The sequence below is a fragment of the Stegostoma tigrinum genome, chromosome 18 (genome assembly GCF_030684315.1).
Source record: "Stegostoma tigrinum isolate sSteTig4 chromosome 18, sSteTig4.hap1, whole genome shotgun sequence".
Lineage (NCBI taxonomy): Eukaryota > Metazoa > Chordata > Chondrichthyes > Orectolobiformes > Stegostomatidae > Stegostoma > Stegostoma tigrinum.
The window spans coordinates 14,809,273-14,824,176 of NC_081371.1; the positions used below are offsets into that span (position 1 = coordinate 14,809,273).

Here is a 14,904-nt window from a genome sequence, read left to right on the forward strand (position 1 = left end):
CACCTCCTTGATCTGTCCGTCTCCTCTCCACCTATCTGCTCCTTTATCCATCTTCCATCTTCCTACCCCTCTCTCTCTAGTTATTTCAAAATCCCCATCCCCTCCCCCATTTCTGAAGAAGGGTCCAGACCCGAAACGTCAGCTTTCCTGCTCCTCTGATGCTCCATGGCCTGCTGTGTTCATCCAGCTCTACACTTTGTTACCCCCACTGTGATGATGTTCAAAGAAACTGTGAAGAAAGTAAAGTGAGCTCCGAACAGTCTCTGTGTTAATGAAGATTATTTTCATGCAATCTACAAATAGGCACAAAAGCAATAAACTTTTAATTGTGTAAGCTACAAGACTCTTCTTGTTAGACCAGAAGTGTGGTTATCCTCATCCATTCTAGATAGCTTTAGGCTTGAAGGAACCCCACACGGGCAGCAGAAGCCAGACAAGTAGTGACTAGAAGCATCCCAGCCAATTTTTCACTTGTTTGAAGCTTCACTACAGAGTTCACACTGAGGCTTGTCCTTTCCTCCACCCATGAACAAGCCCTGTAAACATCACACCATCAATGTCCTGCTGTGCTATAGGTACAAAATAGTCTTAAGGTGAGGGGAGCCTCAGTATCCCTGAGTATTACCTGCTACAGATGTTATGTAATAACATCATGAAATATCTAATTTGCAACCTAAAACTGATGAGTACTTTCCAATCTGCTAGCTTCCTTGATGAGACTATTAAAGTCTGGAATGACAGGCTGTGCTTCCTTAACAACAATTAGGCTTTGATGCAGATTGATATTTTCACCATCCTGCAGAGTAATTATCAGGCAAGGCGGAATGTGGAAATCAGGCATGATGCTTGAAATGCATGTGACCTGATCCTTCACATCACTGCTCAGCTGTTGAAGTCGAAAATCTGCCCCAGTTTATGACTTTAAATAGATTCGGTTCATATAAAGGGTGCAGTACATTACAGAGAATCAGACTCCTGTACATTACCAGCTGTACATCATTCAACTTTATCACAAGAAACATTGCAAATCATTACTTCTGCCCTTCTTCATTGAAAAAAGTTGGAGCCACACATAGTACATCAGGGACATTACGTGATGACATCAGTCTGCAGCACATTTGACCTGGTTATTGGTGAGCAGAGAGTGTGCAAATGGATGTAGGTCCCATGAAGTGAATTGGTGAGAAAATATCCATGTGTGAGTTAAAAAACAACTTGTCTCTTGGTAGCCGTCAGATTGAAAGGCTAGCTTTAGTTTCTTTTTTGAACATCTTAAGGAGTCCTGTCAGAGATGCTACACTCCCAACTTTCCAGTCCTAGGACATTCTATTTCACTGTAGGACAGAAGCACAAGGAGCTTAAATAATTGACCTGGCTTCACTAAATCCTGTAGGGTTTGCTCAAGTGCATTGGGAAGTGAGCCAGCTGTGAATTCTGTCCTAGCTGCTGTCATGGTATATGAACAATGCGTTTGATCAGACTTATCACCAAAATAAAGACAGTGAAAATGATTACCCATGTGTCTAGTTGTGCCGATTTCTGAAACAATCATTTTGCAAAAGCTGGACTTCTCTGTCACACATGGAGCTTTCACACTTATTTAATGCTCCACTCATTTGATAATTTTTCTCATCATAAGGTCAAGAATCTGCTTCAGTGAAATAAAAAGTATTCATTGAATTAAAAGCATACCTACAATGGAGCTAAAATGGAGGTAAATGGCAGAGCATAGAGATATTGCGACATGATAACCAATTTCTTATTATGTAAATGCATCAGGAAATTATTTGCCCAAAATATATTGTATTTATCATTGGTTGTGTAATTGTAGTTGGAGCTACTGACTTCCTATGATATAGTTTATGTTCCATTTATTGAAAGCATTGTAGTACCAAGGCAACAATCACAGTTCAGCCATTTCTAAAGTTCAAAGGACAACCAACTGTTTCAAATGTGAACATTATCTCAAATGAGCAGCTAGCAAAAAAAAGTCGACAAACCGTCATTTGTGATGAATGGTGTCTCATGGGCTACAAAACAGACCATGGAATAATGAACTCTGTTGCAAAATATATACCCCTAACTGTTAGCTTTAGAGACATCTAAACTCCGAACAGTCCCATCTCCACAAACACCACCAGCAACTTTGTTGCGTGATCCAGTAACCATTAAATGAAATGATTTGGTAATACAGTCAATGTCATTGGATTTGCTGACTTTATTCTTCAGATAAATTAATAAATCAGAACTGTTGTGTTTTGTGAATGTGCAAGATTGAGATTAAGTTAATTCAACAGGTCTTAAATCAAGTTAATTCAAGAAAAAAATCATTTGACAATTTTACAAATCAGGCATTTTGAAAAAAATGTATATTATCAACTTTTTAAAAATACTTCATTCACTCCACAATAAGTAAATACTCCTTAAATGGTCAATAAAGTTCTAACTGCTGTCACTTTCTTAAAGATAATGTAACACTTATTGCGAGCTACAAATGGGGGCTTAAAAACAGAGGAGTTATCACTCTTCCTCTTGATAATAGGTGCTCTGAATGGCACTGGGTTAGTCTACAGGTACAGTAAGGAGGAAACATAATAGAATATTAGCATTTATTGCAAGTTGAATACATAAGTACATGGGTTATGTTTCAGTTATATAAGGCATTGGTGAGATCATATCGTGAATACTATAAATGTTGTAGAATCCCTCACTTAAGGAAAGATATTAATACTTGGAAGAAGTTCGGAGATGGTTTACTGGACTAATATCTGGAATGAGTGAGTAGTCGTTTGAGAAAGATTGGACGTGTATCCATTGTAGTGATAGATGATTCGCTTGAAACACGTAAGGTCCTGAGTGTATTGATCAGGTGCATGTAGAAAGGATATTTTCTTTGGTAGGAGAATCTAAAACAATGAGTCATTGTTTAAAGTTGTACACAAAAGGAGAATTTTAAAAAAATCTTGGCCTGAGTCTTGGGAACTCTGCTTCGAACACTTTTTAACAGAGTCCTTAAGCAGCAAAGGGAAAGGTGGTGAAAGGTTCTCAGTGGGAGATGGGAATGTGCTGTATTGAAAGAGCATATTTACGGGGCCAAGTGGTCTACCTCAGCTCCTAATTTGTGTATATGTCTGTTGTGGAGTACAAATATGTCCTCATTTAAAAGAAAAGCTGTGAAGAAGCATTTTTAATGGAACAGAGCGTGGAAGCTTCACACAAAATATTTTCTTCAGTCCTTTCTTGGTATCTTTTAAAGTCTTAACTCAAGATGAGTATAAATCAAGTGTTCCTGAAATCACCCCAAGTGGGGTTGTCAGCTGGGTTGCAAGATCTAAGGCAGCAGTGGCTGTTATGGAATTCTGCCCCGTCCCACCACCTCCTTATCTCACTGGTTCTCTATCCATCACTCTGTCTCTGCCAGTTCCCAATTGCAAATGTTTTCAGGCCCCAAAATGAAGTCATAATGGGGGAAATGTTTCCTAAGTGCTGGTGTAAATCTTACCTGACTTTGTCTTAACTTATCATTCTCAATATACTATAGACAGCAGGTGGAGCAGGAAGTGAAGGAAGCAGTTGGTATGTTGGCCTTTGTAGCAAAAGGATTCACTTACACAAGCAGGGATGTCTTGCTCTATTTGTACAGCACCTTGAGTCAGATCCCCATACCTGTCACAGAAAGTGATTGAGGTCAAATCATTTCAAGGAGTTAGATATAGTTCTGAGGGCTAAAGGATTCAAAGAGTATGGGTTGAAAGCAGGAACAGCTGATGGAGTTGGACGATCAGCTGTGATTGTATGGAATAGGACAGTAGATTGAAGGGCTGAATGGCCTACTCCTTTCATTTCCATCTTTCTATGTTTAGTACAAATGTTGAATCTACACTTTTTTTCACATTCATTGCAGTACAACTTCTTAAGTACCTGGGATAAGTTAACATTTCCGAAGACAGTTGTTACTGGCTCAGTTTGCAAGGTCAACCCTACTGACTGTACTGAACTAAGGCCAGACTTTTTAATCTGTTCAATAATACTTTTAAACATTGTTGTTTTAAACCATTCCAGTCTTGATTCTCTGAATCTCTTTCACATCAGTCAGTGCTGCAATCGGATGAGATCGCCGTACTCGTGGTCTCTTGCACATTCTCGATTTCCTTTCGTAGTAGGAGCTACAGATGCTGGAGAATCTGAGATAACAAGGTGTAGAGCTGGATGAACACAGCAGGCCAAGCAGCATCAGAAGAGCAGGAAGGGTGACGTTTCGGGTCTGGACCATTCTTTCCTGCTCTTCTGATGCTGCTTGGTCTGCTGTGTTCATCCAGCTCCACACCGTGTTATCCTTGATTTTCTTTTCCTGTATTTCAGGTGCTGAATCTATAAACTCTAGAATTCTCTTGTTCAGCCTCTCCACGTCCTCCAATGAGAAGTTCCTCACAATTTTAATACAGCATTCCCCCAAAATATGTAATAGATAATTGTGCTTATTTTAAAAAAAACTTCGCTTGTTAATTTTCCTCTCTTTGTTCCTCTTCAGCAGACTTTGTGATTTCACAGGACTCAGTCGAAGTTCATTCAGACCGCACTTCAACTTGGTGAATTTATATAGTTGGAGCCCGGGACCTCCAGTATGTTCTCGGGAAGGAAAAATCGGGCCCACAACAAAATCCACTCGCAGCAAGTGACCTGCGCTTTTCCCTAAAAAGGTAATAAACACCTCACTAAGAAAACTATCGCAGAGGGTAGGGGAAGAAATACGGGAGCGGGGCTGATAACAAGGTGTGGAGCTGGATGACCGCAGCAGCCCCAGCAGCATCAGAGGAGCAGGAAAGCTAATAAAGTAGCTTTTTCAACGATGTAGCAGAGGCCCACAAAGGGTTTATCGCGCCTTTCTCTGAAGTGTCGCTCTTTGATTTTATTCCCCAAATCAAAACACAAGAAACTCCCAGAATCAGAGCTGGAGTCGGGGCTAGATCTGGCACGGGCATGTTTTCCTATTAAATTGTAATTAATTTGTCGACTTTGCTTCATTCACTGCTGACAGTAACGTTAAATACTTGGATATTTAAAAAGTAACACGCGTTCAATTTTTCTTTGCTTTGCCCTTGTCCCATTGCAGGGACCATATATTTGGCTCACGTTGTTGTTGTGTGTGTAGAGAAGGTGGGGTGATGCTGTTAGTCTCGTAATCTGTCGCCCCATCTTTACCATTGAGGGATTTGAGTTCAAATGCGACAACTGTGGAATTTAAATATGATTAAAGAGGTGAATCTGGAATAAGGGGGAAACGCTTCACTGTGTAATAATGACAATCAAACTACTGGATTGATAGAAATCTCCGTCTCCAATTCACATCCTCATTGGTCATTGGGGATAAGAAATAAAATGTTCCATAAATGATTTTTTATACATTTAAAAATTCAAATTCAATGTGAATACAGCCTTTTACAAAACAAAAATAAATCCCTGAAGCTAACAATACAAAAAAAACTGATTGTTATTATTCTTGATTTGCTTAGATTTCTCTCTCCTCATCGTTTGTAGATCTTTTAAAATTATTTTGGCAAACAAAATTTATTTTTCCCTTGTACTTTATTTTCTGGCCGATGACGTGCGCTTCCGGGGTGAATTAATTCTTTTACAAGTGCTGGGTGTCTGTGATGATTATTGACACTCAAAGGGTTAACAGCAGATCGTCTCTTGCAGTCCTGGATCGCGAAAGGAGGAGACGCTAATCTGTCTGAACATCTGACTTCCTGCTGTGTTTGAGCTCCAGGTTGTGGTTCAATGACATTACAGTTTTGCTTTTCAATGCGAGGGCAGATCCGATTCTGTCCTCCGCCCCACCCCAGGTTTGTGAACTGTTGGAGTGCAGCGAGGGAGAGACAGGTCTAATACTGTAAGTTGAAAGAGTCTGTTTGCTGCTTGCAGAGCCCCACGTGTTGCTTGCTCACTAAGCTACAGGTTGGATACCTGTGACTTAGCGCTTCCTGGCGAACTTCCATCTGTGATAGGTCTATGCAAGCAAATCGTCCGGGACTCACTGAGCACCAACTCCGCCCTATTTCAGGCTCCACTTTATTAAGGAGGTGGAGAGAGAGAGAGTGTGTGGTAGACTGTGTGCAGGCAGTCAGTAACTAAGGCGTGTGGTGATGGAGGAGAGCGGGCTTTGCCTTTAAAGCTCTCAGTCTTCACACCCACCCCCCCCCCCCCCGAAAAAAAACCTTCTTCAGTCACTGGCTTCTCCCCAGTCTCTGTATTTCTTTAGTGGACCATGTTGGACCCGTCCTCCAGCGAGGAGGAGTCGGACGGTGTACTGGAAGGCGATGCCGCTAAGGAGCCACCGCTGGCCGGCGGGGGGAGCGGCGGGAGCACCCGCTCCCTGCCGGCCACCCGGGTCAGCGAGGGGCGAGGGACGGCCAGTGCTCGCTCCGTCAGCCCGAGCCCGTCTCTGGCCAGCGAGAAGGAGAGAGAAGAGCAGGAGAGGATCCAGCGGGAGGAGGAAGACTCGCAGAAGAGGAAGGCGCTGCAGCTCTACGTGTTCCTGCTGCGGTGCATCGCTTACCCCTTTAATGCCAAACAACCCACTGACATGGCCAGGAGACAGCAGAAGGTGAGTGAGAGCCCGGGGCACCCTCTTACCCCCGCACTTTACACTTTCACCCTCACTTCCCACTCTGCAGCCAAGCTGGAAACGCCTGCCGCTTACACCGAGCTTGCTGTATCCAAATCAATGCAAACTCTGCTTAGCACACTTCAACGTGTGCGTTTTTATAAAGAGTTAGCCGCACTCTTCATGCCGGCCCACTGTCCCTCGCTTCCTTTCCCTGCTGTTATCCAGCCCGCACTTGCAGCTATAGGAGCTACCCACCCACTGAAATAACGCCTAAACATACAATGATCGCCTTATACTTGACCAACTTTCTCCCTCCCCTCGGAGGTTGTCTTAATCGGAATAAAATCTCCAGCCTCAAACTGCAATCCCTTCGGCATTTAGCCACGCCGATGAGCACTTCTCGCCCTCCGTCCGATCTTATTTATCCCACTAACTCGCTCTTTTCTCAAATACTTTGAGTTGCTTTGAAACTTTTTTCTGCTTTCATCCCCCTGCCCCCACCATACCATAACAATTTGACTAATTCCTTTTCTAACATTAATAATATTCTTTTGTACTTTGCACTTGCTGTACCCTTTGAAATCAGGGTAAATTATTGAAACACTTCAAGATTTGTTTTAACTGAAGCTTCTCAACTAAATCTCCTGTCATATTTCTCACCCAAGAGAACAACCCCCAGCTTCTCCTGTCTCACTAAATGACCAGGTCTCATCTTGTGGGAGGGCTACGATTTACTAATACAAGCAAATAGTTGCTCATTTAGTTCACGGATGAGGAGGACCCTCTTTAGAGGGTAGAGGATCGGAGGCTTCAACTACGGAGGGCTTTGAGTTGATGTCATGAAGTATATTCAAGGCTGAGTCAGATCCTTGATCAGTTGGGGAATCAAGGGCTTACATGGAGAAGGCTGAAAGCTGGAACTGAGGATATTGGTTCAGCCTCAATCATTGACCTGAAAATCTGACTAGCTTACTTTTGTTCTTGTGGCTTAATGTCTTATCCGTGATGCCCCTCTGCTGAGCCTCTTCTGTATCTGCTCCAAGGCCTTGACATTCTAGCCAAATGGCTACTGCCCAGTCCTGGCCACCTGCTCCAATTGAGGCCTAGTCAGTGCTCTTTTATAGATTAAGAGCAACTCCCTTCCCATTGGCAGAAAGGTTAAGAACCAGAGGATGCTGCTTTTTGAAGTGGTTACCAAAAGTGACATGAGGGAAATGCTCAGTTGACTGAAGGGCTGGTTTCCCAATAGTGTGGATTCATTTCCTGTATCGGCTCTGCTTGTTGTGAAGGGCTGTCCTTGTCCATGTCTCCCCTTGCCTGAAGTGTGGTGACTGTTGGGTGACAGAACCAACAGCCGTCTCTACAATAAGAGCAGGTGCACCCTGGTACATCTGTGGTGGCTTTACGTCAAATGCGGGATGTGGTTAGGATCTGGAATGCACGAACTGCAAGTGAGATGGAGACAAGTCTAAATGTAGCTTTCAGAAGAGGATGTCATGATTACTGAAGAGATATTTCCAGGCCTGTAGGGAAAAGGAGGGAAATAAGACTGGCTGCTTTAGCAGAAAGCTTTTTGAAGATAAAATAAGCCAAATGGCTGTGCTGTTATCATTCTGAATTTTTTTTTGTCCTCTAGTCATCAGACTAAATATCTCTAACAGTCTCTCAAACTTGTGCTATTATGCAGAACTCAAAACCTGCAGCTTTCTGCACCACACTATTTCCAGTGGAAGGTCTGGAGAAATTGGAATTGTTCCCCTTTCAGCATGGTGACCATTAAAGATATGTTTAATAGATGCTGTCAAAAATTGACGGATAGAGAGAAACTGCTTCCATCAGTGAGAGCATCAGTAACTAGCTGACTTGGTTGGAAGTTAATTGTCAAAAAAATCCAAGGTGGTTGGGGACTTTTTTGTCAGTGGGTTATGATTGTAATAAGTTGCTTGAAAGGGCAGTCGGAAGTGACTTCAATAACTTTTCAAAAGCTATCTCTGCTTGAAATGGAGAAATTTGCAGTGTGAGTGAGGAAAGGCAGTGCAGTGAGACTAATTGGATGGTTCTTCCATACACCACACCAGCATGATGGGTCGAATGGCCGTCTTCTGCATTCTGATTCAATAGCATGCACTGTCACCTTTTTAAGGATTCCTGTTTTTTAAATCTGAGTTCAGTTGACATTAACTCCTGAGAAACTAAATGGGCCTGAGTTTTGAACCTTGGTTTATTTGTTACATTGTCAATTTGTTCACGTCAATGCCGTTCAATATGCGACCTCTTCACTGCAGGCTGGAAATACCTTTAGTTCCCTGCTGTGGTTCCACGTTGCAATGGTATCTTGATTCTGTGTTGAAGAGACTTTTTTGGGCAGGACATTCAATCAATAACAATGTTTGTAATTCAGTGAACAAATGCAACACTTTCTTTTCAAAGACTTTGTGAAAACACTAGTTCAGAGTAGAAGTAAAACTCCACTCTTGTGTCTACCTTTTAAATTTCACCCTTTACTTAAACCTGTTAGTGAAATAAGGAGATGGGGAAAATGACATTAGCGTAATTCTGCTTATTCAGTTTATTGTGAAACATTGTTACTTCCCTCTAGACCTGTGGTGCTAGAAGCTGCAGTTCCTTTTACATTTTGAAATGTAATTTTAATGTGCTCCCAACAATCCAACTAATTTTGCCTCCCAGTAAATCATCTGAATTGATTGAGATAATGAGCTTGCAATTGCATTGGACATCATACTAGACACTGCCAAACTCCATTTCCTTGGCTGTTTGAAGCTTTTGTTTTATTGTACCTACATTCGTCCTCTTAGCCTTGGTAGGGCATGTCACTTCTTCAGCTGGGTTGTTAATGCAAGTGACAGGGCTTTTCTTCCTTATGACATCATGTAGCTATGTTTTGTTTCTAGTCTACCAATTTGTTGCTTTATGATGTATTGCTCTGTAAGAACCAGTGTTATACAATTTAATAGGCAGTGTTTTTTGTTTCATTCATGTAGTAGTGCTGTCTCTAGATATCTAAGTAATCAGTTACTTGGATTAATTCGAGTTGAACTTTTGATTTGCAAGATGGACCTGTAAGTGTTTAGAAGCAGTTAGCATTAAGTGACAAGTGTTTTTCCTTGTATGTTCAGCCCTCAGGTTGTATCTGTTAACGATATGTCTAAGCTCACCACAATGACTCAAATGTTATTTAAATTGCTTTAAATATACACTTGTGGATTTTTTTCATGATTCTTGATGTGAAACATACTTGATTTCCAAGGTGTTTGGATGTTCAAATCCCTACCTGTTTGGTGTGGTCACATCTGTACCTGTGTATTTTCATCAAGTCACTGCTTGATGACTGCTATGTTTGGCTGTTTACGCTTGCCAGCTGCCTTCACAGAAGGAATCACTGCAAGTCATGTAGTGACTTCGATTCTCTCTGCAAAGTCCAAATTGCTTTATAATATGCATGGCAGCATTAATATCTAAGGCAGTTTCAAGAGACAATATCAAAATAATTATAATTCACTTTGTCTGCCTAAGTGAGTGAGTCACTTGATAGTTCTCAGATGAATTTTTACTTTCCAGTGTTTTTTTAAATTTATCCCCTGCTGTTGTGACCTGCATAGCCTTCTGAGTATGAGACAAGTGTTTTGCCTTTGACCCTGTACCTTGGAGCTTATGCAGCACAGCAGTTTGGTTAGTGAGCAACTGTGTGCATGTACACAAAGTAACGTGTCTAACAGTGGCCAAGTGAGCTACACTTTTTTCTCCCACATTGGATTTTATCATGGAAGTATTTATTCTGAAGCATCAATTGTTTTATCAGAATAAGTCAGCATTTGCCTAAGTTTTTGACACCCTTTTTTTTTTTGCAGCAAACATTCTACAAAGCTGAAGAAAGACCAGCTTTTGCACGGGGTATTTATAAGTTCAGGATATCTTTCAGCATCCCCAGTATTTTGGGCTGTCCATGTGTCCAACATTTCAGCTCACTGTTTGTTGTGCTTTGATTAACCTGATCTGGGTAAAGTTGGTTTCCAAAAGCATTATCAGATCGTGCTTGCATGGTGATTTATCTTTCAACTTTGGCCAATAACTAATTTTAACCCAACTTGGCTGGATTACTGGCATACTGCCAGTTATACAATGAAAAGCAGTTTTCCTTTTTGGAAACTGAGATCCTGGGCAAATAAATTATCCACTTTCAGGGCCTACACTCATCTCACAACCAGTCAATGAACTTTCAAAATGTGAAGATGAACAGTGTCTTTTCCTTTGTCACATGTCAAGAATAGCAAGCTGCTCGGGTACAATTTTCCAGTGAATTATTTAATTATGCCTTCATTACATTGCATTGTAGATTGAGTAATTGATGTATAGAATCTTTTCTTTGCATCATGTTTGTGTCTTTGGAAAACTAGTTAACTAAATGTCCTCTTTTGATCCTGTTATAAGCTGGAACACATTTCTCATTATTTTCCCAAATCCCTTGCAACTTTGAAAACTTGTATCCAATCTGCCTTGTTCCTTCCCAAAAAAATCTCTTAACCTTTTTCTGTTAAAAGGTAAGTTGGAAATATATCTTCTCTGGAACCATTGTCAAACCTATTCTCAACTCTTTCCCAGGATTTACATCCTATGGTGAGTGAGCAGAGCTGTACACGGTACTGTAGTCCAGATGAAGCCAAATCAATGTCTTTTGCTGTTGTAAAGTGTGATCCTAGGCTTCATTAACAGCTTTCCCAATCTGTCTTGTTGTCTTAATGACACAAGCACAGGTACAGCCAGGTTCCTCTTCCTATTCACCCTTCAATGTAATAAACTTCATATTGTCTCCACTTCCTTTGCATCACTTCCCCACTTTTGAACTTCATCTGTCTGTCCACTCCAGTTAATCAACTTCCTTTTTTATGAAGTTCTATGTTATCCAAGTTTCATATCATCCAGAAATTTTGAACTATTCCTGCACACCAAGGTATATTACTATTAAATATTAATTAATTGTATTAATACTTAATCAGAAAAAGCAATGTCCCAGTATTGACCCTTGGGGACCTCTGACTGCAAAACTTTCTCCAGCCTGAAAAGTCATTAGCCACTTTCAATTTCCAATAACCTTTATTAATTTTCCATCCTCATTGTTACTTCCCCTTTCATTCCATGCACTATACTCTTCCAATAATCTTTGCAGCACTGTATTCAAACTTTTTGAAAGTTCATGTACATAACATTAACAACGTTGCCCTCATTAACTTTCCCTCTTACTACTTGGAGGTTAAAAAAGAACTGATTTAATTAAGCATGTCACATCTTCTATCACTTCCAGCTCTTGAGGCATACTAGATTTGAAACATTAACTCTGTTCCTCTCACCCAGACCTGCTGAGCTGCTTCAGTGTTCTGTTTCTTTCAAATTTTCAGCATCTGCAGTTTGCTTTTAGTTTCACTTTTTTCTTGTGGTGTTTCACTTGTATCAATCAAAACAATTTCAGTGATCACATCAGTCGTATCAGTACACAAAGGACAGAATGAACCATATTTTCCAAAATCATGAAAAGTTGTCTCTGAAATCCATGCTTTCTGAAGCATTAAGAATTCCCTTGTGCCAGTGTCTAATTCAGGCTTGCCTTGAGCACTGGATTCCTTACTCCTTTTAACCCCAGAAATTTCTAACTGATGACTTCTTTCCAGATCCTAGAGAAATCTTGGGTTTTCCCCATTCTATCCCTCCCAGATTCTTGCCTTACTAGGGTATGATAATGTGGATAACATCCACACCATGTTTTCCCATCCTAGTGTTCTATTCCAGCTCATACTAGTGGACAAGTCCAAACTTAAAATGAAACGCATCCAGCAAATCACCAACTTTTTTGTCTAACACCACTGACCTTTTTGCATTAGACTGCAGATTTTCTTGAACAGCAGTCAGATGCCTATTACACAAAACAAATACACAATTTAAATATAGAAAATAGTAAGATATGACAAAATAAAGCTTAAACCTGTTTCCTGACACTACCTGTTACAGAAGCAAGTGTAGAGAAATGATATGCCTATCTCACCTCCTGGTTCTACCTCTGCATTGGACTGTGGAGTCAATGCAGTGAGACCTCTTTAAACTTGCCAGTGTGAAATTTTCACAAGTCTGAGAGCCTAAATCTAGTTCTAATAACCTAGTAATTTCTTACAAGATTTTCCTGCATTTGAAACTTACTAACTCCAACCCTTCTCCTGAGCTGGTTTTTTGTCCTCACTTCTAGAGTTGAAAGTTTCTTCTAAACTCAGCTCTGCCTTCTGAACTGAGATTTTTTAAAAAAAGTCTATCCACAGGCTTCTAAATTGAAAACAAAGCTAATGTTCTTGTGTATAATAAAATGAGGCTGGATGAACACAGCAGGCCCAGCAGCATCGCAGGAGCACAGAAGCTGACGTTTTGGGCCTAGACCCTTCTTCAGAGAGGGATGGGGAGAGGGTTCTGGAATAAATAGGAGAGGGGGAGGCAGACTGTAAGTGGAGAAGAGAGTATAGGTAGGGAGGGGATAGGTCTGTCCAGGGAAGACGGACAGGTCAAGGAGGTGGGATGAGCTTAGTATGTAGGAGATGGAGGTGCGGCTTGGGGTGGGAGGAAGGGATGGGTGAGAGGAAGAACAGGTTAGGGAGGCAGATACAGGTTTTGGTTGCAGTGGGGGGAGGGGATGAACTGGGCTGGTTTTGGATGCAGTGGGGAAGGGGAGATTTTGAAGCTGGTGAAGTCCACATCGATACCATTGGGCTGCAGGGTTCCCAAGCGGAATATGAGTTGCTGTTCCTGCAACCTTCGGGTGGCATCACTGTGGCACTGCAGGAGGCCCGTGATGGACATGCCATCTAAAGAATGGGAGGGGGAGTGGAAATGGTTTGCGACTGGGAGGTGCAGTTGTTTACTGTGAACCGAGCAGAGGTGCTCTGCAAAGCGGTCCCCAAGCCTCCGCTTGGTTTCTCCAATGTAGAGGAAGCCACACTGGGTACAGTGGATGCAGTATACCACATTGGCAGATGTGCAGGTGAACCTCTGCTTAATGTGGAAAGTCATCTTGGGGCCTGGGATAGGGGTGAGGGAGGAGGTGTGGGGGCAAGTGTAGCATTTCCTGCGGTTGCAGGGGAAGGTGCCGGGTGTGGTGGGGTTGGAGGGCAGTGTGGAGCGGACAAGGGAGTCACGGAGAGAATGGTCTCTCCGGAAAGCAGACAGGGGTGGGGATGGAAAAATGTCTTGGGTGGTGGGGTCGGATTGTAGGTGGCGGAAGTGTCGGAGGATGATGCGTTGTATCCGGAGGTTGGTAGGGTGGTGTGTGAGAACGAGGGGGATCCTCTTAGGGCGGTTGTGACTTTCCACATTAAGCAGAGGTTCACCTGCACATCTGCCATTGTGGTATACTGCATCCACTGTACCCGGTGTGGCTTCCTCTACATTGGGGAAACCAAGCGGAGGCTTGGAGACCGCTTTGCAGAACACCTCCGCTCAGTCCGCAACAAACAACTGCACCTCCCAGTCGCCAACCATTTCCACTCCCCCTCCCATTCTCTTGATGACATGTCCATCATGGGCCTCCTGCACTGCCACAATGATGCCACCCGAAGGTTGCAGGAACAGCAACTCATATTCCGCCTGGGAACCCTGCAGCCATATGGTATCAATGTGGACTTCACCAGCTTCAAAATCTCCTCCCCCTCCCCCCACTGCATCACACAACCAGCCCAGCTCTTCCCTTCCACCCACCATCCCAAAACCAGTCCAACTTGTCTCTGCCTCCCTAACCTGTTCTTCCCCTCACCCATCCCTTCCTCCCGCCCCAAGCCACACCTCCATCTCCTACATACTAACCTCATCCCACCTCCATGACCTGTCTGTCTTCCCTGGACTGACCTATCCCCTCCCTACCTCCCCACCTATACTCTCCTCTCCACCTATCATCTTTTCTCTTCATCTTCAGTCCGCCCATCCCCCTCTCTGAAGGGTCTAGGCCCGAAACGTCAGCTTCTGTGCTCCTGAGATGCTGCTGGGCCTGCTGTGTTCATCCAGCCTCTCGTTTTATTATCTTCTGCAGTTCCCATTATCACTAATGTTCTTGTGTGTCATAACGCCATGTTATATTGTCACAGTTCTGGGTGAGGTTCCCAATGTTATGGCCCAATTTGTTAAGTCTCTAGGTGGGGAAGAATTCAATGGCTCCCTTTCCTTCCTTGCGTTCCCCCCCCCTCCCCCCCCCCCCCCCCCCCCCCCCAGCCACCGCACGCGCACACACCCCACCCTCTTCAGTTGCT

General features: G+C 42.7%; 1 protein-coding gene across 17 annotated transcripts in view; it reads left to right on the forward strand.

The window, feature by feature from the left end:
* The first annotated feature begins 5,829 nt into the window (after positions 1-5,829).
* The window catches only part of cadps2 (Ca++-dependent secretion activator 2), a 607,285-nt gene continuing 598,210 nt past the window's right edge, over positions 5,830-14,904 (forward strand). For 7 of the 17 annotated variants that reach the window (XM_059652338.1, XM_059652341.1, XM_059652344.1 and 4 more), the window contains exon 1: positions 5,830-6,607. In XM_059652338.1, the coding sequence (XP_059508321.1) occupies positions 6,269-6,607 (339 nt within the window). In that variant the 5' untranslated portion in view covers positions 5,830-6,268. The remainder of the gene's footprint in view (positions 6,608-14,904) is intronic. The other 10 variants (XM_059652342.1, XM_059652343.1, XM_059652351.1 and 7 more) reach the window with 2 other exon arrangements.